This window comes from Arvicola amphibius, chromosome X (assembly GCF_903992535.2).
Source record: "Arvicola amphibius chromosome X, mArvAmp1.2, whole genome shotgun sequence".
In the NCBI taxonomy this organism is placed as follows: domain Eukaryota; kingdom Metazoa; phylum Chordata; class Mammalia; order Rodentia; family Cricetidae; genus Arvicola; species Arvicola amphibius.
This window is the reverse complement of record NC_052065.1, coordinates 59,295,475-59,321,455: the sequence shown is the minus strand read 5'-3', so window position 1 is coordinate 59,321,455 and position 25,981 is coordinate 59,295,475. Positions and strand designations below refer to the sequence as shown.

The window sequence follows — 25,981 nt, the reverse complement described above, 5'->3', positions numbered from 1 at the left end:
ATGTTCCCTAAGTGTCTGTAGCACATCTATCCAAGCTCTTCTGGCTTTCATGGTTTCCATTGAGAAATCAGGTGTAATTCTGATAGGTTTCCCTTTATATGTTACTTGACCTTTTTCCTTTGCAGCTCTTAATATCTGTTCTTTATTCTGTATGTTTTGTGTTTTGATTATTATATGGCGTGGGGATGCTTTCTTTTGATCCAGTCTATTTGGTGTTCTGTAGGCTTCTTGTACCTTCATAGGAACATCCTTCTTTAGGTTGGGGAAGTTTTCTTCTATAATTTTGTTGAATATGTTTTCTGGGCCTTTGAGTTGTAATTCTTCTCCTTCTTCTACCCCAATTATTCTTAGGTTTGGTCTTTTCATGGTGTCCCAGATTTCCTGAATGTTTTGTGTTAAGAATTTGTTAGATTTGTTTAGTTCTTTAATCTGTGAGTTTATTTCTTCTATAGTATCTTCAGAGTCCGAGATTCTTTCTTCCATCTCTTGTATTCGGTTGGAAATACTTGTCTCTGAAGTTTCTGTTCGTTTACTCAGAGTTTCCATTTCCAGTCGTCCCTCAGATTGTGTTTTCTTCAATACCTCCATTTCATTTATCAGGTCTTGTACTGTTTCCCTTACCTGTTTGATTGCTTTTTCTTGTTTTTCTTGTTTTTCTTGGGTATCTTTGAGAGATTTATTTATTTCGTCTACCTTTTTGTTTGTCATCTCCATTTCTTTATGGCAGTTTTTTACCTCCTGTTTAAGGTCCTCTATTATTTTTATAAAGTACTGTTTAATGTCGGTTTCTTCTATATCTTCTGGGGTAGGGTGTTCAATTCTTGTTGTTTCGGGATGTCTGGCTTGTGGTGATGTCATGTTGCCTTTCATGTTGTTGGAGGAGCTCCTGCATTGGCGCCTGCCCATCTCTTCCCCAAAGAATGATGGATCCTTCTGCAGACTGTGAGGTCCCCTTGCAGGCCAAGCAGCTCTCGGACAAAGGCCTACCTTGCTCCGGGCAGTCAAATGAAGGAGGGGACCTCCCACCGGCCTGGGAGCACTCAATTCCAGGTCCCCAGAGCCCAAACAGGCTGAGCTGTGGGATTTTGTGGCCCCAAAGACGGGAGGATGAGGAAGGGGGAGGGGGGGAGGATTCTGGGTGCAAGCTGGGAAGGGACAGGGAGAGAGAGGCAGTATCCGGGGAGAATAACCCCTGCAGGAAGAGCAGGAAGTGTGCTGGTGGCAGGGGGGGTTGTGGAGAGTCGGTGGTCCCTCTCCGGGCAGCTGCCGCGGTTCGGGCACTCACTCCTCACTCACCCCAAAGAACGATGGATCCTCCTGCAGATTTTCAGGTCCCCTTGCAGGCCAAGCAGCTCTCGGACAAAGGCCTACCTTGCTCCGGGCAGTCAAATGAAGGAGGGGACCTCCCACCGGCCTGGGAGCACTCAATTCCAGGTCCCCAGAGCCCAAACAGGCTGAGCTGTGGGATTTTGTGGCCCCAAAGACGGGAGGATGAGGAAGGGGGAGGGGGGGAGGATTCTGGGTGCAAGCTGGGAAGGGACAGGGAGAGAGAGGCAGTATCCGGGGAGAATAACCCCTGCAGGAAGAGCAGGAAGTGTGCTGGTGGCAGGGGGGGTTGTGGAGAGTCGGTGGTCCCTCTCCGGGCAGCTGCCGCGGTTCGGGCACTCACTCCTCACTCACCCCAAAGAACGATGGATCCTCCTGCAGATTTTCAGGTCCCCTTGAAGGCCAAGCAGCTCTCGGACAAAGGCCTACCTTGCTCAGGGCAGTCAAATGAAGGAGGGGACCTCCCACCGGCCTGGGTGCACTCAATTCCAGGTCCCCAGAGCCCAAACAGGCTGAGCTGTGGGATTTTGTGGCCCCAAAGACGGGAGGATGAGGCAGGGGGAGGGGGGGAGGATTCTGGGTGCGAGCTGGGAAGGGACAGGAAGAGAGAGGCAGTATCCGGGGAGAATAACCCCTGCAGGAAGAGCAGGAAGTGTGCTGGTGGCAGGGGGAGTTGTGGAGAGTCGGTGGTCCCTCACCGGGCAGCTGCCGCGGTTCGGGCACTCACTCCTCACTCACCCCAAAGAACGATGGATCCTCCTGCAGACTTTCAGGTCCCCTTGCAGGCCAAGCAGCTCTCAGACAAAGGCCTACCTTGCTCCGGGCAGTCAAATGAAGGAGGGGACCTCCCACCGGCCTGGGTGCACTCAATTCCAGGTCCCCAGAGCCCAAACAGGCTGAGCTGTGGGATTTTGTGGCCCCAAAGACGGGAGGATGAGGAAGGGGGAGGGGGGGAGGATTCTGGGTGCAAGCTGGGAAGGGACAGGGAGAGAGAGGCGGTATCCGGGGAGAATAACCCCTGCAGGAAGAGCAGGAAGTGTGCTGGTGGCAGGGGGGGTTGTGGAGAGTCGGTGGTCCCTCTCCGGGCAGCTGCCGCGGTTCGGGCACTCACTCCTCACTCACCCCAAAGAACGATGGATCCTCCTGCAGATTTTCAGGTCCCCTTGCAGGCCAAGCAGCTCTCGGACAAAGGCCTACCTTGCTCCGGGCAGTCAAATGAAGGAGGGGAATAAATAGTTTAGTTCCTTTTTGTGTTCTCTCTCTCTCTCTCTCTCTCTCTCTCTCTCTCTCTCTCTCTCTCTCTCTCTCTCTCTCTCTCTCTCTCTCCTTTTCCCTCTCCCCCCTCTCTCTTTGGTTTTTCGAGACAAGGTTTCTCTGTGTGGAGCCTCTCCTGGAACTCTCTCTGTAGACAAAGCTGGCCTTGAACTCACAGAGATCCGCCTGCCTCTGCCTTCCAAGTGGTGGGATTAAAGGTGTATGTGTGCCACCACTGCTCAGCATTTTTATTGAATTTCTTTAATTCTACTTCCTTAGGTATTCTGTTTGTTGAGTGTTGCAGAATATTTGTTTAGCTATGTAAAGATGTGTTGCATTTGTTTAACTATATAAATATGTGTTATATTTATGTTGTGGAATATTTGTTTAACTTTGTAAAGATGTGTGGCATTGGTTTAATAATGTAAAGATGTGTTGTTGTTTCACCTTGCCTGCCTAAGGCACCTGATTGGTCTAATAAAAAGTTTAATGGTCAATAGCGAGGTAGGAGGTATAGGTGGAACTTCTGGACAGGGAGAGTAAGTAGGAGGAGGAATTTAGTAAAGGAGATGCCAGGGAGATGCCAGGGGCCAGCCAGACACAGAGAAAGCAGGAAAGTAAGAGCTACAGAATGAATGAAAGGTAAATAGCCCCAGGGAAAATGTAGATGATGTGAAACAGGTTAAATTTAATTATAAGAGCTAGTGGGACAAGCCCAAGCTAAGGCAGAACATGCATAATTAATAAGTCTGTGTCTTTTTTGGGAGCTGGTTGCTACCCCAAAGAAAATTCCAACTATAGTTGAGTGTGAAATCCTTTCATAGTATTGTTTTTCCTCATTAGTTCAATAACTCTTGTCCATATTTGATTTGAGACTCCTTGGTAGTTTTCTTTGAATACAGTGTCATAGTATTTACTAAAACCTGAAGCCACTGACTAATGAGGAAGTAAGACTAGATATTTTACATTAATCTATATTGTCAGTCATCTGAAACTCTATTTCTTTTCAGCATAAGAATTATATGCACTACTATTCTCTGAAGAGGGGAAGAAACAGTCATTTTGTGGGGTGGCTAATTACTGGATGTAATTTCTGTTTTTCACACACATGGATTTTCCATATTTATGCATTTAAGATGAGAGATTTTGTCTCATTTGCTATTCTGTTTTTAAAGATCCTTTCTAATTTCTGGTTCATTGAAAAAGCCTCTTATTTTCTAGGACTCTTACTGAATAAGAAAAATTCATATTTTTATTGCCATTTCTGGGGATTTATACTAGAAGAGATAGTTGTATCATGTGCTCCTTCTTCCTTCTCAATTCAGTCCTTATTTGCTCCCACAGCATTTGTATATATTACATATCAGTTATTACTTACAATCAGTTACAGTACTGAGAGTATTTCCCAGGGTGCCTGAAAGGTAAAGGATTTTTAAATAATGATTCAATCATTGAGTTATTCAAAACTATACTAAGAGATGTGATTAAAAATGAGAACTCAGGTGTGCTGCTTCATAGTCCATTGTTCTCTAGAACTTTTTTTTTTACTGTTTTTGTTTTTAAAGATTTTATTGAATATGTATATAGTGTTCTGCCTGTATATATGCTTGCGTGCCAGAAGAGGGCGACAGATCTCATTAAGATGGTTGTGAGCCACCATGTGATTGCTGGGAATTGAACTCGGGACCTCTGGAAGAGCAATCTTAACCTCTTAACCTCTGGGTCATCTCTCCAACCCTCTTATAACTTTTTCAATTATGTGAAGCATTAAGTTCTCAGAACTTTTCTCTTTTTATATAAATTATAACTATTAAAAATATTGAAATAATAATTGAATTTTTGAGAACGTCATACATCACTATCCAATATATTAAAAATATTTTCTCAGAAGATGTTTTCAAGGCATTGTTCTAGTTTCATTTCTGTTGCTGTAATGAAATACCCAGACAAAAAGTAATGTAGAGGAGAAAGGATTTATTTGACTTATAATTTTAGGTCCCAGTCCATTGTTAAAGGAAAGACAAGGCGGGAACTCAAGAACTCATATTATATCTACGGTCAGTATCAAAGAGAATATATTCATCCTTGCTTGCTTGCTCTTATCTAGCATTCTCCTGCTTTATGAAGTGCAAGATCCCCTACCTAAGAGATGGGAGCACCCAAAAAAATGGGCTGTGTCTTCCTACATCAGTTAACAGTTTATCTACAGGGCAATCCTATCTTGATAATTTGTCATTAAGACTTTCTTCCCAGGTGATTCTAGGTTGTGTCAAGTTGACATTAAAACTTACCAGCACAAACATTAATCTTTTGTTCTCAAAAACACTTCTCTTAAGTTGAAATTCAAATAAGAGCACAGAACTCTAGTAATTGCTGATTGCTGTTTTTTCCCCTCTATGTATTGTGTCTCAATATACAAGATAATTTTTTCTCTATTATCTTTCAGCCAATTTTGGAGAGCTATGAAGTTTTAAAATCATTTCCTAACTTCTATTTTCTAGATGAATATGAAAACAGGAAAAGAATGGTTGGATACTGGAAATGCCCTGATTGCTGATGAATTTTTTCAAGCTGCCATGGCTGTAAGTTACAATTGATTTTCAGCTGTGACAGTTATTAGTAACATCTGTGCTAAGTCTCATACTTGTGTTGTTTTATTTTCCAGGATCTGGAGAAATTATATGTCAAATTAATACAGAGTTGCTACACTGAGGCCAACTTGACCATGCATAAGATCACAGTGGAGAAGGGTATCTTCTGCGTGCTTTCTTTTCAAGCTGAGTCAGTAGGTATCATGAACACTGTAGCCTTATAATAGGAAATTTTGAATATATAAATGTAAAAGTGATAATATGAGTCCTTGCTTTTCTATAGGATATTATAGTATAATAGTTGTTAATTAGTGGTGGCTGTAGTCTGTGTAGGGTGAGTGAGGGTGTAAAGAAAGATAATAGCTAAGCATAATTTTCAACCAATCCATTTAACATCTGCTATTTATGATAACAACTTTTACTGAAATGCTGTCCCTGAGAGTCTTGTTTTAAACTATCTTTTTCATGTATATGGGTGTGTGGTATGTATGATGCATGCATGTGAGTGTGTGGGGAGGCTGTGCCTTTGTGTGCACATTCAGAGAGGCTGGAGCAAGACATCGAGTGTCTTTCATCTTCTCTGCCTTAGTCCCTTGAAATAGTGTCTTATTGGGCTGGAAGCTTGCTGTTTGGGCTAGGCTGGTTGACCTAGTATGTCCTGGGGATTTGAACTCAGATCTTATGCTTGGAGAGCAGTTGCTCTTACAAACTGAGACATCTATCCAGCCTTGAGTTTCTTACATTCACAGTGTGCTCTAAATAGTTGGCCTCAAAGGTGCCTTCTCATTTATAATTGTTTTGTGTTGTTCATTGATACTTTTAAAAAGTCTGCTGGTATTATGTAAATGTTAAAACTTCAGAATTGTGCTTTATTATTTATTGCTTTATTGGTTTCCCTGTTTTGTCATTATGGAGTTAGGTGTGTATTTTTAGTTGGCAAAATGTAAACTGTGATGAGTTTGCCTACAATAATTCTAGAAATGAAAGAGGCCTTATATATATTCTTGTTATTTTAACATCTTTATTGACTTATAATTTCTACACCATAAAATTTATCTACTTATAATGTGTCAGTGATTTTAATATATTTATAGAATCATGTAGTGCTTATCACAGTTTGAATTTAGTACATATTTTACTCCATGATGAGCCATCCTACCCATTAGCAGTCTAGCTCCATTGCTTCTGATCCCAGTCTTTATAACCTATTTTTAACCTAAATTTTTAGCCTAAATTTGCCTCTTCTGGACATTTCATGCAAGTAGAGACATAGAGTAAGTTGTCTTTGTGATTAACTTCTTTTCTTTTTTATTTTTTTATTACTTTATAAATAATAGGAATCAAAATTTCCACTTCCTCCCCTCCTCCTACTTCCTTCCGTCTTCCCCACTCACTCTCCCTCCCTCCCCACCCCAGTCCTAAGAGAGGGCAGGGTACCCTGCCCTGTGGGAAGTCCAAGGCCCTCCCCCCTTCATCCAGGCTTAGGAAGTTATGCATCCAAATAGACTAGGATCCCAAAAGGCCAGTACAAGCAGTAGAGACAAATCCCAGTGCCATTGTCCTTGGTTTCTCAGTCAGCCCTCATTGTCAGCCACATTCAGAGGGTCCAGTTTGATCACATGCTCGTTCAGTCCCAGTCCAGCTGGCTTTGGTGAGCTCCCATTAGATTACGTACACTGTCTCAGTGGGTGAACCAACCCCTCGTGGTCCTGACTTCCTTGCTCATATTCTAAAAAAAATTTATTTAAAAGTTCATTTTATTTTACATACCAACCACAGTTCCCCCTCCCTCCTCTCCTCCTGCTCCCAACACCTTCCCTCAGCTCACTGCCCCATCCACTCCTCAGAAAGAGTGAGGCCTTCCATGGGAAGCCAACAAAGCCTGGCATGTCAAGTTGAGGCAGGACTAAGCCCCTCCCCCCTGTATCAAGGCTGAGCAGGGTATCTTTCTTATAGGGAATGGGCTCCAAAAAACCAGCTCATGCACTGGGGATAAATCCTGTTCCCACTTCCAGTGGCCCCACAGATTGCCCAAGCCACAGAGAATGTGATTAATTTCTTTATTTAGCATACTTTGTTAAGGTTCAGTCATGTCACATCATGCTTCACTTTGCAGGTATGTTCTGTTTATTTATCCATCGTCCATTGATAGACATTTGAGTCATTCCCAATATTTGCTTATTATACATTATTGTACCGTGAACATTCATGTGCAGAGTTTTGTATCTACATGTTTTTATTACTCTTGGGTATATACCTAGGATTGGAATTGCTGGGTAGCATTGTAGGTGTAACTTATTTTAGACTTAGCAACTTTTTTGAGAAAGTGCCAGATTATCTTTCACAGTGACTGTGCCATTTTGTATTTCCATTAGCAGTGCATGGAAACTCCATTTTCCCCATATCTGAAAGTTTGATTGTTTCAAGTAATTATATTTAAGACTATGATCTATTTTAATTTATTTCTAGGTATGAAATGAGACAGATATCTAACACTATTCTATCTTGTCCATTTGGCTATCCTGCTATCTCAAGCCACTTGTTGAGAAACTGCTTTCCTTGTTATCTTGGTAACTTCGCCAAAAATAAATTGATCACAAATGTGAGGGCTTATTTTTGGTCTGTATTCTACTATGTTGGTTGGATATATCTGTCTTTGCACTAGCACCAGACTGCCCTGATTATTGTAATCATATAGTAAGTTTTAAAAAAATTAACAAGTATAAGTTGCCCAGTTTTTCCATATTGTTTTGAGTATTCTGGGTCCCTTATATTTCCATGTGAATTTTAGGATTAAATTGTCCTTTGTACAAAGAAGCCAGCTATAATTGCGATAGGGGTAGAGTTGGATCCATAGACCATGTTGAGGAGTTTTGCTATCTTCATAATATAAAGTGTTCTGATATACAAACATTTATATATATTAAATATACGTATTTTCTTTGCCTTTTGAGGCAGTGTCTCACTATGTATGTAGTCCTGTTTGGCTTAAAACTCAATATGTAGACCAGTCTAGCCTTGAAATCACAGAGGTCTGCCTTTGCTTCCTGAGTGCTGGGAATAAAGGTGTGCACCACCATGTCTGGCTCCCCTTTTCTTATATTTCCTATTAAAAATTTAAATTGACACAAAATTTATGGGATATATGTTTTGATATATGTATATATTGTGCATTATTCAAATCAGGGTGTGTTTTATTTTGTAATGATGAAACTGAAGTTCATAGAGGAGGCATTATTTATCTGAAGATCCAAGACCAGAATCAAAATGTTCTTTTTTTCTTAAACTGTTTTGAGAATTTCTTACATGAGTACTGTGTTTAAATCACTTCTGTCCCTTATTCCTTCTTTTTCCCCTCTAGTTCTTCCCATGTTTCTCCCCCTCAAACTATTGATCTTTCCTTCTTTAATTATTACACACACACACACACACACACACACACACACACACACACACAGCTTGCCGAGTTCATTTAGTCTTGTTCATATGTGTGTGTTTACAACTGACCACTAGGGATTTGATAACTTGTCAGGGAGCTCATCTCTGGAGAAGACTGATTCTCCCTCTCTCGGTAGCCATGAATTATCTCTAGCTTTTCATTAGTGGTAGGACCTGGGAGCTTTCCCCCATCTGCATCTACACTGCTATGTCACCTGGTGGTATCATTGCACAGGTCTTGTTTAAGCAACCATGTTGAGATTTCATCAGTGTAGCTTCCTCTTCATTTCCCCCCCCCCTCTCTTTCTCTCTCTCTCAGCAGAAATCCTAGTCCTCTGGCTCTTACACTCTTTCTGCTCCCTCTTCTGAGCTGTTCCCTAATCTTAGGGCTTGCATTGTAGATGCATTTATTGGGGTTGGGCACTCCATGGTCTACTGTTCTCTACATTTTGACCAGTTATAGATTTCTGTAATAATTTCCATCTGCTTCAAAAAGAAGCTTCTTTGATGATGGTGAGACCTACACTTGTCTGTGGGTACAAGGATCAGTATTTCGAATGCTGGTAGGAATCCTATTGGGGTAGGAAAGTGACAGTATTAAGTTCTCCTCTAGGGTTCATGAGTTTACTAGTCTTAGCTAACTTTACAGTACCAGGCATGAATTCCTTCCTATTGAGGAGGTCTTAACTCCAGTTAGATGGTTGCTGGTTATCCCCAAGATATAAATGCCACTAGATTTTTTTGTCTATATTTGCTCCATGCACTGCAAATGAGATTGATCATATAAGTGAATTTCCTCTTCATAATTTTTGTATTATCTTTTATTATTAATATCTTTTGTGAACTACTTTAAGCAATTAATAAAATATTGATATAAAGTCTAGCAAGTCTTGGACTTTCTATTATTATTATTGTTGTTGTTGTTTTTTGAAATAGGATATGTAGGCAAGACTAGCCTTGAGCTCTTAATCCTCCTGCCTCAGTCTCCTGGGTGAGAGTTGTGTGTGTACCACCATGCTCAGTTCTACACCTTAACTTTTATCAATTTGTTCTATGCCTTTGAACTGTGACTTGACATTTCTTAGCCAATATTTCAATTAAGCAAGTAACTATATATGTACAAGACTATCAGTTGCCTGTATACTAGACTGAGACAGGGGTACATGTGCCTTGATTGTAGTTCATGTGAAAAAGATCTGTATTCAGTGTAACAGTTTATATCGATTATCAATTAGATAGTGTCTAAAATCACCTAGGAGACAAACCTCTGGGTATGTCTAGGAAAGATGAATCTAGATTTGGTTAGAGATCCGTGTATGTCTGTGAGGGACTGTGAGGTTAACTGTGGTAAGAAGACCCATGATGAATATGGGCAGCACCAGTTCATGAGCTCAGATCTGGTTCTGAATAGAAAACAGGAAGTTGGTTGAGCACTAGCATTGATTGCTCCATTCTTTCTGGTCGTGTATGCACTATGACCTCACATTCCCGACACCATGCCTTTTCCTGCTATGGTGGACTTCCCCTTGAACTGTAATCCAAAATAACCCTTCCTTTCTTAAGTTACTTTTGTCAGTATTAGATCACAGCCATGAGGAAAGTAACTTAATACTGCCAGAGTACTGATTCCTTCCCACAGTTACGGTTATTCTGAGCTGAGGCTTTAGCATCACTTGTGTAGCTTGGTCCTCTTGTGGGATGCCTAACACTGGAAACAGGGGCAGTCTCAGATTCTTTTGCTGGCTTTTGGGACCCTACTTCTCATACTGGGTCTCCTTGCCCAGCCTTAATACAAGGGGAGGTGCTTTGTCTCATTGCAACTTGATATGCCATGTTTTGTTGATAACTCACAGGAGACCTGCCCTTTCCTGAACAGAAACAGAGGAGGAGTGGATTGGGGGTGGGAGCATAAGGGGGTGGGGGAGGGACTGGGAGGAGAGGAGGGAGGGAAACTATGGCAGAGATGTAAAAGAAACAAATAAATTAATTAAAAAAAGATCACTTGAGACCAGGATTTTGAGACTAGCCTGACCTACATAGTGAAAGCCTGTATCATAGCCTATTTTAATAATATCTAGGAAGGCATTTTACATTATTAAACTAAATTGCAAATATTGTGATCGTTTCTAGGCATTACACTTTAAAAGTAATTGGGTTAGTATAGTGAATATTCTATGTGAACATATCTGGAGACTATAATGATGTCTATGCTGAAAAAGCCGAGTCGGTAGGAGTGACAGCCTTTCTTTGAATGTTTGAAGAACTAAGGACTGAAATATTAAAGAGAAATCAAACTCCACAGAACAGAATGAAGACCAGAGAAAAAACCTACAGGAAGGCAAATTTCAGAGCAGTGTAAAGAGTAACCATTTATTAGATAGTAATCCTGTAATTTGGCAGCTTTGTTGAAAGATAGTTAATTTCTGTTGTCACTAGAAGACTGTGAGCAAAGGTGTGAGCATCCTTACAATTATGTATTACAGAAAGGATTCCTTCATTAGATACTAAGTTAGATTTCTGAGTCTTACAGCTTTCTTAGTGCTGAGTCTATGCTTCTAGAAAGCCTTATAGCATTTCTTCAGTGTTCTAGATGTTGATTTCAAAATAGCATTTTTATCTAGCTGAAACTTTTAATAGTAGCTATGATTAGTAATGAGAATTATGTAGTTATTAGCTCTGACTGATACTGTAACAGAGGGTCTTGGGGATGATAGGCATGTAACTCTACAACAAGTTAATCTCCAACCTTCCTCTTTTAGATTTTTTTGAGACAAGGGTCACTATTACAATTCAGCCCTGGCTAGTCTGAAACTCACTGAGATCTACCTGCCTCTGCCTCTCACGTGCTGGGATTAAAGATGTGTACCACACTCAGGTCCCAAATCCCGTTTTAAATTTATTTATTTTTATTTTTTATGTAGAGCTTTGCTAACTTCAGGCTGACTTTGAACTCACTCTCTATTCTAAGCAGGCCTTGAAATTAGAATTCTCTTGCCTTAGTTTCCCAGGTAGATGGCATTATAGGCTCATGCCACCAAATCCAGTTAAGGGTAATTCTGTTTGTTCTTCTAAGACATCATCATCATTAGGACCTAAGAGTTTTGTTGATAATGCCTTGGCAGAAAATATCTTTAAAGGCCATTATTAAAACTACTCGTATTATTGTTATACAGTAATATATAATACTCTATATTGTGTAGTATATATTATGTTAATATGTATATGTATATATTATGTTAATAGGGTTTCTCTTTCCCAGCAAATAGCATATGAGATATTTCTTAGAGATATAACAGGCTTTATCATTTTTTAGGTAGTTACCATTGAACTAGTTAGATAATTGCTTTATTATTTATTAAATTATTTAGCAGACAATATCTGTAGTGATCAGAGTACTCTGCTAGGGTTGTGAGGGTGGCTGGTCTTGAGTGTCACTTTGACAGTATTTAGAATCACCTAGGAGATACACCTGAGCTTGCCTGTGAAGGTATTTCTGGAGAGAATGAACAGGATAGACCTACATTCAAAATGGGTGGAATTTGCAGTGAGTGATCCGGATATAAAGAGGTCCAAGTTAGAATCAGTGTGCGTGTGCCTTCCTTGTCTTCTTGGCTGCTGCTGAGACACGCTTTTCACATCAGACTCCAGCTTCAGCTGTCCAGCATGCACACAAGCAACACTAGGGAGCTTCTAGGCTTTCAGCAACAGACTGGGACTGTGATGGTATTCGGCTTCGTGGAGTCAGTAGCTACTGGGATCTCTGTCTCTCCAGTGTGCAGACTGTGATGGAGGCCTGGCTTGTGAAGAGTTAGAGGGAAGTTTGAGAGGCCCTCAAAGGCTCTATTGGGACTGCTAATGTGATATCTTGAATTAAGAACCCATCGTTTCTGGTCAGCTAGGGCTGAAAGATCAGTTGTGAGTAACGAGAGTTCAGTACCACCAAAGTGAAACCTTTGGTACTGTGTGTGACACGACAGAGTTGGAGTCCCTGAAAGGGGGCCAGGAGAGGCTAATGGTGAAGGTGCAACCCAGTTGCAGCAAAGACCCCAGCATATTTTAAATGCCAGGACTGCAGGATGATCACCAAGGACAGCAGTAGATGTGGAGGCAGCCTGAACCTATGAGACAAGTCGTGTGTGTGTGTGTGTGTGTGTGTGTGTGTGTGTGTAGGGCAGATCCAGAGAGAGATGGAGCTTCCCAGACCCTTTGTATTCCAGAAGACTGAGTTTCAGACATTGGTAACTGAGCTATTCACACAGTTAGGTTTTTTGGTTTTGCTTTGATTTAATTATAAGTGTGTCTGGTTCTTTTCTCTTGGAATAAGAAGTATGTGGCTTATTTTTGATTTTGTAGGAGCCCATGGTTAAGAGACTTTGAACTTTTTTTGTTGGTTTTTTTTTTTTGAGACAACGTTTCTCTGTGGCTTTGGAGCCTGTCCTGGGACTAGATCTTGTAGACCAGGCTGGCCTCAAACTCAGAGATCTGCCTGCCTCTACCTCCCAAGTGCTGCGATTAAAAGTGTGTACCACCACCGCCTGGCGAGACTTTGAACTTTTAAAAAGACATTGGATGCCGGACATGGTGGCCTACATTTTTAATTCCAGCACTTGGGAAGCAGAGGCAGGTAGATCTTTGTGAGGTCAAGGCCAATCTAGTCTAAATATATGTTGAGTTCCAGGATAGACAGTGATACACATTGAGAACACCCTTCCTCAAAACAAAACAAAAACAAAACAGAAAAAAATTCACCCCTGAATCAAAACTTAAGAATTGGACCTTTCCCAGTTATGTTATGGGATCCAGTACAGCATATAGCCTTGGTTCTGATGAGAGTGCTTCATAGCCTTATTAACAGTGTCTGAGACCCCATGAGACCCTACTTTCCTCAACCTTACCAGAACATTTGGGTAGCAATGGAGTTGATAAGCTTCATAGGTTATAAAATTGAGAGTGCTGATAAAAGAAGTAACCCACTGCTTGAGTCCAGCAAAGATGAACTGTCTCTTGGCTAAATTTAAGTAAGCTATGTTACATGGGAGCATGGAGCATTGCTGTAAACTTGTTCAAGTACCACTTATGATGTGGCATCAATAAATACATCTGAGATGCAAAAAGAGAGATTGGATATCTTAAAGAGACTGAACTTAAAGTGTTTGAATATTTTGAAGACTGGGGATTTTAAAGTTATACTATGTTCTGTATTGTGAGATTAACATAAGATCATGGGGATAAGCAAGAAAGGAAAAGTTATGATTTAATAGTAATGTATTGTTATGTCAAGATGCGACAAGGTCAAATTTCCCGACTAGTTTTTTTTTCAATCTTGACACAGCTATAGTTATCTTGGGAGAACTTCAGTTGGGAAGATGCCTTTGTCACATTGCCTGTAGGCAAGTCTGGGGGGCCATTTTCTTGATTAATGATGGATATGAGACCATCCAGCTTACTGTGGGCAGTGCTACTCCTGAGCTGCTGGTCCTGAGTGGTATAAGAAAGCAGGCCCAGGAAGCTGTGGAAAACAAGCCATTAAACAGCATTCCTCCATTGACTCTGCTTTAGTTCTTGCCTTCAACTTCTTGCCCTGGGTTCTTGCCCTACTTCCCTTCATGAAGGGCTTGTAAGTATGTAAGGTAGGAGAAACTCCTTTCTCTCCAAATTAAATGTAAAGGTCATGTCCTTTATCACAGCAACAAAAAGCAAACTAACCCACTCACCTTAGAGACAGCTCTCCTAGGACTGTCTAAGGGTTTTTCCGGAGAGGATAACCAAGAGGGAAGACTGGCTTTTAACTCGGATAGCACAGTCTACAGACCAGATATGAGAAGTCTGAGGAAATGCAGTGTGCATGCACCTGCTTTCTTGTCATCTTCCTGAGCAAGTATGTAGATCACTGCTGCCAAGATCATCCACTGACATCAGAATCCAAGCTCTTTAGCCTTCCAACGTGGACTCAGTATCAGTGACTCTACAGGAAATGCCTAGTGTAGTGAGGAGTTGAGTGGAACACGTCCTGCCACCAGGCTAGCTTTACCCGAAATAACAACACACAAATTGTATTCTTTTAAATACTGCCTGGCCCATTATTTTCTGCCTCTTACTCACATCTTGACTAACCCATATCTAATAATGTATGTCACACCACGAGTGGTGTCTTACCGGGAAAGATTCAGCATGTCTGAACTGGCGGCTGGCTCCATCGCATCTCTCTCCCTGAATAGAGGCACGGCAGTCTGCCCAGAGAGAAGAGGTGAGGCACGGCAGTCTGCCCCAGAGAGGAGAGGCAGGGCAATTGTCTGAGCCATCTACCTCACTTCCTTTTTCCTGTTCTGTCTACTCCACCTATCTAAATTTTGCCCTATCAAAAGCCAAGGCAGTTTGTTTATTAGCCAATGAGAATCCTCCACCAGCCTAGACTTCAGCATCAAATTGAAACTGCTGAGGTATCTAACTTCTTGAACCAAGCAGCTACTGGCTTCTTTGCCTCTTCTTCTTACAGACAGCATTGAACATGCAACCTCTGGCATGTAGACCAATATAATAACCCCTTTAAAATGTGTATACATTGTGTTGGTCTTGTTCTTTTAGAGCCCAGCTTTTAAATCTGTGAGTAGTGACTGTATGCAGTTGAGTGTGTGGTTGTGAAAAAATTGGCAAAAATAAAGGTTTGTTCCCCAGAGCTCTAGATATTTAACACGAAGCTGAGAAACTTGGTGTTTGCTCTGAATTTCAATTTTGTTTTGTTCTATTCAGACTTCTTTTTAACTGGTCTGGCCTTGAACTTGCAGAGATTAGCTTGCCTCTGTCCCCGAGTGCTGGGGTTAAAGTTGTGTGCCACCACCGCCTGGACTTTTTACTAGTTAAATCTTTATTGTTGATTTGTGATCTTCTATTTCATGCTCTGTGCCATAGTTGACAGCTACCGTCACCACTATACCATTCTTTGCTATAATGGACTATAAACTCAAACTGGGATCCATCATAAGCCTTCCCGAGGAGATACAGGATAAAGTTTTCCCCTTAGGCTTGTTCTTTGCAGTTTACTTATTGGCAGGGGAACACTGAGTAATTTTCTTTCTGAAGTCCTAACAAGATAGCCCAGAAAGGGCAATTTGTAAGCTGAGTTCTACCTTGCCTTTCCTACCACTCTGCATGTTTTTATGACCATTCCTGGGCTGAATTCTTGCCAGTAAGTTTTTCTGTCCAGGCTTGCCAATGTGGGAAGTACAGGCACAGCCTTCAAACTGATCCCACCAACTGAGCCAGAGGACTACTTGGTCGGATGGTCCCTCATACCAGAATCTCTGCTCTTGAGAATGTGGGTGTGGAAAACACCTGAGTTGTCTGTATTCCTGTTAAATTTCTCTGTTGCTCTCAGTGTGGAAACCATCGCAGCAAAACAGCCCATACTTGTAGGGCAAGTTATAGTGCACTGAGTAGTTCTTGGTACCCTGGCCATGCCAGCCTTTGTTCTAGCAATCCCAGCCCTCACAGACCCACACAAAACTAGTTATTTATCTCTTCCTAGAGGTCAGACTGTTACATGTATGGGTCATAGTCCAAAGGTCACCCATATACTTAAGATTTACAGGTTCTTAGCTGGGCGGTGGTGGCGCACGCCTTTAATCCCAGCACTCGGGAGGCAGAGGCAGGCGGATCTCTGAGTTCGAGGCCAGCCTGGTCTATAAGAGCTAGTTCCAGGACAGGCTCTAGAAACTACAGGGAAACCCTGTCTCGAAAAACCAAAAAAAAAAAAAAAAAAGATTTATAGGTTCTTGTGTTTCCTAACAAAAAAAATTATACAAAAATTTGATAGTTGTAAAAATAGAGCAGTTTATTGAGAGAGCACTTCTGGGATTAGAAATGGGCCGGTGAACTGGAAAAGTTAGAAGCACAAAGACTTAGGTCAGGAGAGTATTAATCAATTTTTATAAACCTGCCTTTTCCCTATTTGACTTTTCTTATGTATGCTCTGTCCCTTAAATGTAAATAGACCTGATGGGGAGGGGTTTCTAGTCTTTAGGTCAACTGGCTTCTTTTATATGCTAATCTCTGCCTTTTGCTCCCTGCTCTACTGTTGCCTGTTGCTGGACTGTAATTCCCAAATGTTATCTGCCTTTGGGTTTTTTTTCTTTATGTGACCTATATCTTTCCTGTCCAAGTAGATCGGAGCCCCATCCCCACAAGTCTTTGTCTAAGTCACAAGCTGTTTTCTGGGCCCACACTGATTCTCTAGGTGGTTATTCCCTTACCCAGTGGAGAGCAGAATACATTTGGAGGTAGGAATTATAGAACTGTAGGGAATTCTGCTCTTCTGCTAGTGATTTGACTGCGAGACTTCTCTTAGATGATTCCCTCCTGCAGCATCAGTGAGTGAGCTAGAAAATACAGGGAGCCCGTTGTCATTTTGCCTGCTGCCTGATTACAGATCATTTAGCTTGAACTGTAATTTTGCAGATTGCCAGATTGTGTGCCTGTGGAGCTCATCAAAGCGTTCATTTTCTTTTTTTTGCTGAAAACCCCACTTCTTTACTGTATTGTCAAGTGCTTTATGTTTTGTTTCAGATATAAAATTGAATTTTCTGGTTACCATCTAGTTATAATTGTTGCTCCTTTTTACTGTTCATGCTACTTCCCTCTCCTATAACCACACAGATTTTACCCCTACACATCTAATGCTTTGCTTCAAATTTGTGGAGATTGCAAAATCATCTTTAACTTTAACCTTCTCTCTGGATTAAAATATATTTACTGTTATTAGTGTGTGTGTGATTTGTGTGTGTGTGCATGTGTGTGCGTGTTTGTGTGTGCGCGCATGTGCAGAGGTCCGAGTAAAACTTTTGGGAGTCAGTTTTCTCCTTCCACCAGGGAGTTAAATCCAGGGTTCTGGGATTTAACTCAGGTCATGAAGCTTGCAAGATAAGTTATTTTCCTACTGAGTCATTTCACCAGCACTCTTTTGATTATTTCTTATGTGTTATGTCACTGTACACTAACATTTGCGTTTTAAATGTGAAGTTTTTTAAATTACCATTTTATGTGTTTTATGAAAGCACTTATTGGTTAAAGATTGATTCAAAATGTAAGTAGACCTAAGGATCTTAATGTAAGAAAATGATGAAAGGTTTAATAAACTTGAATTTTGGTATTGTATAGAAGAATATCCACAAATATCTGAAAAGACTTTTCAAACTACATGCATGTATTAAACTAAATTTTCTTTATATACTCAATCATAGCATAATATAGAAAGAATCCAGGCATCATGTAATGCTACAAATTAAATAGATCTGTAAAGATATAAAATGATACTTTCCACTACTTTTTTGTTTTGAAATGATTTAGCTTGCTTTTTATAAAAGTGTTAATATATAAACTTTTTGAGGCAAGGAAATGCGATGTAGCCCATGCTTGCCTTAAATTACTTGTAGTCTAGGATTGCCAGTCCTGCAGCCTCAGTTTAGGAGTGCAACGCTGAGATTACTGCTACATCCAGACACTTTGCTTTGCTTTATTTATTTATTTATTTAGTTACTTACTTATTTATTTGGGACATGATCACTCTATGTAGCCCTATCTATTCTGGAACTTGCTTTATAGACCAGGCTGGCCTGGAACTCATAAATATCCACCTGCTTCTGCCTTCTGAGTTCTGGGATTAAAGTTACGTGCCACCACACCCAGTTTTTTTTGTTGTTGTTATTTTTTTTTTTAGATTATAAGCATCAAATTAATTTTATTGCAAAGGTCAGGGTGCTCTCCTAGTATTCTGTTGTGCTTGAAGGTTAGTCCCTGCATGCTTGGCCAAAACCTCCCTGTCTGAGTCGTATTCAAAACAGATTTCAGGATACAGCCAGATTGAAAACCAGACGTTTGGAGATAACAGGCTGTGGACTCTAACCCCTTGGAAACAGCAAGCAGCTGCAGTGATTTCATGTGTGTATATAATATACCATAATCTCCAGGAGATTATGGGCATTAAGCTCAGCACCTTTTGCTCCCAAAGCAAATGTCTGCTCATCCTTTCCACCTAGCTGCTCATGTCAGAGTTAAGAAATAGTTCTTACCAAATGACTTCTAAGCTTGCTTGTCTTTAAGAAGTGATGCCCCTGGGAAAGCAAGACCTATCGGTGGAGTCTGACTCAAAAAAAGATGTAATCATATTCAGATAGTGCCAGACACCTCCATCCTGGTTCCCCTTAACCTTCATCTGTCTTCCCAATTTAACAGAAGGATAGTCTTTTTTCTTTTTTTTTCTTTTTTTTTTCATTCTCATGGTTTATTTTTTTTTATATTTAAAAATTTCCATCTCCTTCCCTCCTCCTCCCCCTCCCTCCGCTCCTCCTCCCCCTTCCCGCCCCTCCTTCTCCCCCTTCCCTCCCCTTCCCTCCACCCATACCTCCCCTCCCTCCCTCTCAAGGCCAAGGAGCCATCAGGGTTCCCCACTCTATGCTAAGTCCAAGGTCCTCCCAACTCCCCCCAGGTCCAGGAAGGTGATCGACCAAGCTGAGAAGGCTCCCACAGAGCCTGTCCATGCAGAAGAATCAGAGCCCAGCGCCAATGTCCTTTGCTTCTCAGTCAGCCCCCGCTGTTGGCCACATTCAGAGAGACGGGTTTGGTCGCATGATCCATCAGTCCCATTCCAACTGGAGTTGGTGATCTCCCTTTAGTTCTGTCCCACCGTCTCCATGAGTGAACGCACCCCTCACGTTCCTGACTTTCTCCCTCATGTTCTCGCTCCTTCTGCTCCTCATCAGGACCTTGGGAGCTCAATCCAGTGCTCCAATGTGGGGCTCAGTCACCTTCCCCATCTGTCGCCAGCTGGAGGTTCCCTCACGGTCCTGACTTTCTTTCTCATGTTCTCCCTCCTTCTGCTCCTCATCAGGACCTTGGGAGCTCAGTCCGGTGCTCCAATGTGGGGCTCTGTCATTTTCTTCATCTATCGCCAGGTGGAGGTTCTATGGTGATATGCAAGAAATTCATCAGTATGGCTATAGGAACTGGCCTTTTGAGGCTCCCTCTCCTCAGCTGCCCAAGGAACTAACTGGGGGCGTCTCCCTGGAAACCTGGGAACCCCTCTAGGGTCAAGTCTCTTGACAACCCTCAGGTAGCTCCTTAAATTAAGATATATGCTTCCCTGCTCCCATATCCACCCTTCCTGTATCCCAAGCATCCCATTCCTCCGAGCTCCCCCCATTCTCCCCTTCACATTTTTCTCTCCCATCTTCCCTTGGCCCAGTCTCGCCCAACCCTCAAGTTCCCAATTTTGCCTGGCTATCGTGTCTACTTCCAATATCCAGGAGGATTACTATATCTTGTTTTGGGAGTTCACCTTCTTGTTATCTTCTCAAGGATCCCAAATTTATAGGCTCAATGTCCTTTAATTATGGCTAGAAACCGATTATGAGTGAGTACATCCCATGTTCATCTTTTTGGGTCTGGGTTACCTCACTCAGAATAGTGTTTTCTATTTCCATCCATTTGCCTGCAAAATTCAAGATGTCATTGTTTTTTACCGCTGAGTAGTATTCTAGCATGTATATATTCCACAGTTTCTTCATCCATTCTTCCACTGAAGGGCATCTAGGTTGTTTCCAGGATCTGGCTATTACAAATAATGCTGCTATGAACATAGATGAGCATATGCTTTTGTTGTATGATTGGGCATCTCTTGGGTAGATTCCCAATAGTGGAATTGCTGGGTCCTGGGGTAGGTTGATCCCGAATTTCCTGAGAAACCACCACACTGCTTTCCAAAGTGGTTGCACAAGTGTGCACTCCCACCAGCAATGGATGAGTGTACCCCTTACCCCACAACCTCTCCAGCAAAGGTTATTATTGGTGTTTTGGATTTTAGCCAATCTGACAGGTGTAAGATGATATCTCAAAGTTGTTTTGATTTGCATTTCCCTGATAGCTAGGGAGGTTGAGCATGACCTTAAGTGTCTTTTGGCCATTCGAACTTCTTCTGTTGAGAATTCTCTGTTCAGTTCCGCGCCCCAATTTTTAATTGGGTTAATTGGCATTTTACCGTCTAGTCTCTTGAGTTCCTTATATATTTTAGAGATCAGACCTTTGTCAGTTGCAGGGTTGGTGAAGATCTTTTCCCAGTCAGTAGGCTGCCTTTGTGTCTTAGTGACAATGTCCTTTGCTTTACAGAAGCTGCTCAACTTCAGGAGGTCCCATTTATTCAATGTTGCCCTTAATGTCTGTGCAGCTGGGGTTATGCTGGGGTTTTTTTTTTGTTGTTGTTATTTTTAAAATAAATAACATTTGTTTTTGTTTTAATTCATACTATTGGTAAATATTAATTGAGATAAAATAGCTTAAAGTTTTTGAAAACTGAAAAGATATTTTTGTTTGTGAGTGTGTGTGCCCATGCACCTGTGCATGCCACATGTGTGTGGGTGCCCATGGAGGTCAGAAGGTGGCATTGAATCCCCTGGAGCTAGGGTTACAGGTGATTTTAAGCTGCCTAATGTGAATTCTGGGAACCAAATTCAAGTACTTTGCAAGAGCACCAAGTGCCTTTACCTGCTGAACCATCTCACCAGCCCAAGTCTTTAATAATTTTTCAGTTCAAGTGTTCCTGAGACCAAAAGGATTGTTTGTAGAATTAGTCTACAGATGTGATTTTCCGAGTGTGGTTTGTGGTTCCTGGGCCAACAGCATCTACATCATTTGGAAAAAAGTTAGATTCATATTCTTGGGCACCCAAGAAATTGCATATTCTGGGTGTAGGGCCAACAATCTTTATTTTGACAAGGCTTGTAAATGATTTTATTGTATGTTAAAATCTGAGAACGGTTAGTGCAGTGCATTATGCCAGAGTATTTAACAATGAGAAAAAAGGGAGGGAGGAGGAGTAAGCACAAAGGAAGAAAGATAAAAAGAACAAAAAGAGGAAAAGAGCAGGAAATTTGGGTTGTAGAGTCCCATGGTCAATGGAAAGTTATTTTATTTCAAGGTAGAATATATATAAAATTCTTATAAGTGAATTGTCAAAAGCCAGGGAGAAGCAGATTGAAGGAGGTGGATAAAGAAGAGAGAGCTACAGATTGAAAGAGATAAAATTAATCTAGGGGAGCAGCAAGATGTCTTAGTTGGTAAATGTGTTTGTCTTGCAAGCCTGGTAATGTGAGTTCCATACCTGGGACCATAAAGGGAGTAGAGAACTGACTTCTTCTCTGACATCCATGCAAACACTGTCACATATGCTCACTCACATACCCCCATTACATATGCAGTGATACTATACACATATGCTCACTCACATACCCCACTACATATACACTAACAATAAAATGTAAATTAGAAAAGGAAAATTAATGTGATCAGATGCTTATGTAGAGTGATGAACAATTAATTGGTGGTTACTGTGTGAATTGCTGCTCTGTGCTCTAGTGATAAAAAAATCAGCAAGTTTAATATGTAGTCTTATGGAAACTTAAGATTTGTGGAGAATACAAATTCATAGACAGATGCATTGCAGCAGGGTAATGGCTTTAAAGGGGGAAATTACATCGTTCAACAAAAAATGAGTAGATGACAGTATGTGATAATTAAGACTGTGGGGAGGCTGGCTGTATAGCTCAGTGGTAGAACACTTGCCCAGATTGCATGATGCCTGGGATTGAAGGAAAAGATTGTGAATTTTTCTCAGAAGGAAAGGAGCTTAAAATATACTTTTTAAATTGTAAAAAATGACAGGATAAAAATGTACCTCAAGTAAGAAGTAAATCTTGGGGAGGGGTAGAATAAGTAGGAGGATATGTCCTGTTATGGAAGACCAAAAATCACAAAATGTTCGACCTTTGTGGGAAACGTATTAAGTATATCAAAAAAGAAAATTAGTTTTGAGTGAGTGCCACGTAGTATTGATAACTATAACATTCTTATCTGCTGGTCTGCAAAGAGGGTCCAATTAGCAGTATAAATTTATTCTGGATCCATTTTGTATAATTTACTGTATTTAGATTGATTGTATTATTGTCTATTGTATAATGGTCACTCTAGCATTTAATTTTTGTGTAACAATAGGTATAATCTAGTGTTGAGCAACAGTTCAAATCCAACCTTAGAGCTCTTCTGAGTCTAAGATCCATTAGGATAATGTATAATACTTTATTGATTTGTCAGAATATGATTTCAGAGAAGTTTCTTTTCTTTATCGTTGCTAAATGCTGTATAGGAAAACGTAACTTTTCTCTGAGTTCTTTCTTTTTTTTTTTTTTTGGTTTTTTGAGACAGGGTTTTCCTGTAGTTTCTAGAGCCTGTCCTGGAACTAGCTCTTGTAGACCAGGCTGGCCTCGAACTCAGAGATCCGCCTGCCTCTGCCTCCCGAGTGCTGGGATTAAAGGCGTGCGCCACCACTGCCCGGCTTTTCTCTGAGTTCTTGACACTGATGGTAGTAGTTTGGGTTGTCAAAAATGTTCTTCTCTTCTTTCCTGCCCTCTTCCTCTCTTTTCCCCACCCCTTCTCTTTCTGTTTTAGTTAATTAAACCTAGACCATATTAGAAGTGTTCTGTTACTGAGCAATATTCTCAACTTCAGTGTGAGACAATTATGTTGCCATTTAACCAATTGTTGATGTCCTTTTTCTTAGGCTGTTGCTCAAGGGGATTTCGGGAAAGCATCTCTGTGTGCATTACGTTGTAAAGACATGCTGATGAGGCTGCCTGAAATGGTGAGCGAATGTTCTGCCCTGATTCTCTGAGAGTTTGAAAATATGCTGTATCAAGTCCACAAAGAGTTATCACTGCTGCCTGGAACCTTTTGGAGACTCTGTTTGAGATCATTTCTACTTTTTTAGCTGATCTTTAAAACTAATTTGCTTCCCTTGTTCTTTATTAGAAAGGGCATTCCAAAAGGTGACACCAGTTCATAGGTTTCTTTGCTTATCCTTTTATTGTCAAATCATTTAGATAACATTTTGTACTATATAATCAAAGAAGAAAAATGAGAGTTTATTTCCCTGCTGGTGAGGTTGAATGCAGTTAATGGTGTCACTGTCCTAGTATTTTTCTCTACCAGGATTTGGAGCTATGAGAGATTCAATAGGATAAAGACTGCTTTCTTTACTGGATCTCATCAAAATTTCCAAATATAGCCTTTTGCTTTTCTACTTTTTTCTTTCTTGCCCTGCTTTCTCCCACTGAGCAGCTTTTCCTTCGTTGTTTATGCCTGCTTCAGGCTTTACTCTTTCAGAGGGATTAATGACAGAGATATAGTTGGATGTTAGGGAGAATGTGTTAAAGGTTATATAAATCGTACCTGTGAGATTGTTAATTTTCCTTAAATATTTTTTAATGTAGAACTGAATTTATATATTTGTACATTGCATATAATATACCAGGTACTCTTTTAAGTTTAAATATTTTATATTAACAAAAGTTACAAAAATAGTATAAACAACTCACATATCTTTTATCCTGAGAGTTCAGATTCAACTTTTCCAGCTATACCCTATATAGAAAAAAGATTTAATCTATGATTATAGTCTCTAGGCTGGTCCTCTTTGGAATAATTCTTCATCTTGCTTTGACATTAATGACCTTGACAACTTTTAGACTGTGACTTGATCTTGAATTTGGTGGCATGTAATCAGAGAAGAGATACTATGTTCATGTTTTCCTATTGGGTGGCATACAGGATTCATTTATCATAGTGTTGCTTCTGCTAATTTTGATCAGCTATTTTGATAGCTCTGGTATTATTCTTTTGTGTGGGGAGACTTTGGGTGTCCTAGGTTTATTGTGTTTCAGTATGAATTCTAAGATTCCTCTTTCTATTTCTTTGAAATGAAATGAAATTGGAGTCTATTCTGTGACTAGGAATGGAATCTTGATGTTGGGATTGCATTGAATCTGTATATCACCTTTGGTAGTATAGCCATTTTCACAATATCAATTCTTCTGATTTATTAGCCTGGGGAATCTTTACATTTTTGTTATCTTCAATTTCTCTCTTTACTGTTTTAAAGTTACTGTAGAGGTCTTTCAGTCCTCGTTGAAGTTTACTATAAGGTACCATTTTACTTTATTTTTGAGGCAATTGTAAGGCTATTTTCCTGATTTCTTTCTCAGCACATTAGCTATTTTTGTATAGGAAGGCTACTGATTTTTGTATCTTGCCGCTTTGCTGAAAGTACTTATCAGTTATAGGATTTTTCTGGTGGTGTCTAGAGTCTCTTAGGTATAGAATCATCTCATCTGCAAATAAAAACAGTTTGACCTCTTCTTTTCTTATTTCTTTTTCTTTTATTTCTTTGTCCTGTCTTTTTTTTTTTAAACAGAACTTGCCTCAAGTTTATTTGTAAAAACAGCATAAGGTCCTGACCATCCACAAACACTGTATAGATATCCACACCAGTCCATCTGGCTTCACATTGGCAGACTGGGACCTTTTTTATGGGGCCTTCACAGGGGCCTGGGCACCTTTGGGAGCCTGAGCTGCAGCTGAGGCCTCTGCCTTGGCTTGAACCTTGGGCTTTGTTTTTTGGAGCCTACGACCCCTGGCCATGTAGCTTCTAATCCGCTTCCCAAGCTTGGGGTGAGCGATGAAAGCGAGACGGGTGAGTTTGCTGCTGGGGCCTTTGGCACCTTGGGCTTTACCACCTGGGGCTTCACCAGGGACTTGATGGCCTCCGCATGTGCACTCTCGGCCTTTGCATTATTTGCCTGCGTCTTCTTCAGGTCTTTCTTGTGCTTCTTGGCAAAGTGCATGTTCCTCAGGAACTTGGGGTCGACCCCCTTGAGAGATTCGTATCTTTGTGACCGGGGTTTCTTGATGCCATTTCTGTGCCATTTCCGGGACTGGTTGTGTGTGGTGTGGTTCTTGGACTTGGCCATGGCTGGACGGTAACCGGCGGCTCCCCTCTTTGTCCTGTAGTTAATGCACCAAGCATTATATCAAGTAAGGGTAGATACAGCGGGCACCCGTCTATTCTTGCTATTAGTGGAAATGCTTTGAGTTTATCCTTATATAATGTAATATTTATCATAGGTGTGAGATTTGTTTCTTCATGTATGTTTGTGTGTATGCGAATGCAGGTTGCCCAGTCAGAAGATGGCATCAGATTCCATGGAACTGGAATTACAGACAGTTGTAAGTCACTCAACATGGGTGCTAGGAGCCAAACTCTGATCATCTGCAAGAGCAGCAAGTATTCTCATCCATGATCCATCTCTCTAGGCCCTTATATTAAAAAAAAAATTGTGTGTGTGTGTGTGTTTGTGCCGTAGTGCTCGTGTCTGTCAGAGGACAGTTTGGCAAGATTTGGTTCTCTTCTTTTACCCTGTGGGAACCAAGTATTGGACTCAGGTCATCAGGCTTGTTAGAAAGCCCCTTTACCTGCTGATCCATCTTGCTAGCCC

At 40.9% G+C, this 25,981-nt stretch overlaps 1 protein-coding gene across 1 annotated transcript in view; it reads left to right on the top strand.

Annotated features, from left to right (window-relative positions):
• Positions 1 to 25,981, top strand: part of Tex11 (testis expressed 11) — a 327,793-nt gene that overhangs the window by 32,170 nt on the left and 269,642 nt on the right. The window contains exons 5-7 of the mRNA XM_038317046.1: positions 5,082 to 5,162; positions 5,246 to 5,365; positions 23,212 to 23,292. Of these exons, the coding sequence (XP_038172974.1) occupies positions 5,082 to 5,162; positions 5,246 to 5,365; positions 23,212 to 23,292 (282 nt within the window). The remainder of the gene's footprint in view (positions 1 to 5,081; positions 5,163 to 5,245; positions 5,366 to 23,211; positions 23,293 to 25,981) is intronic.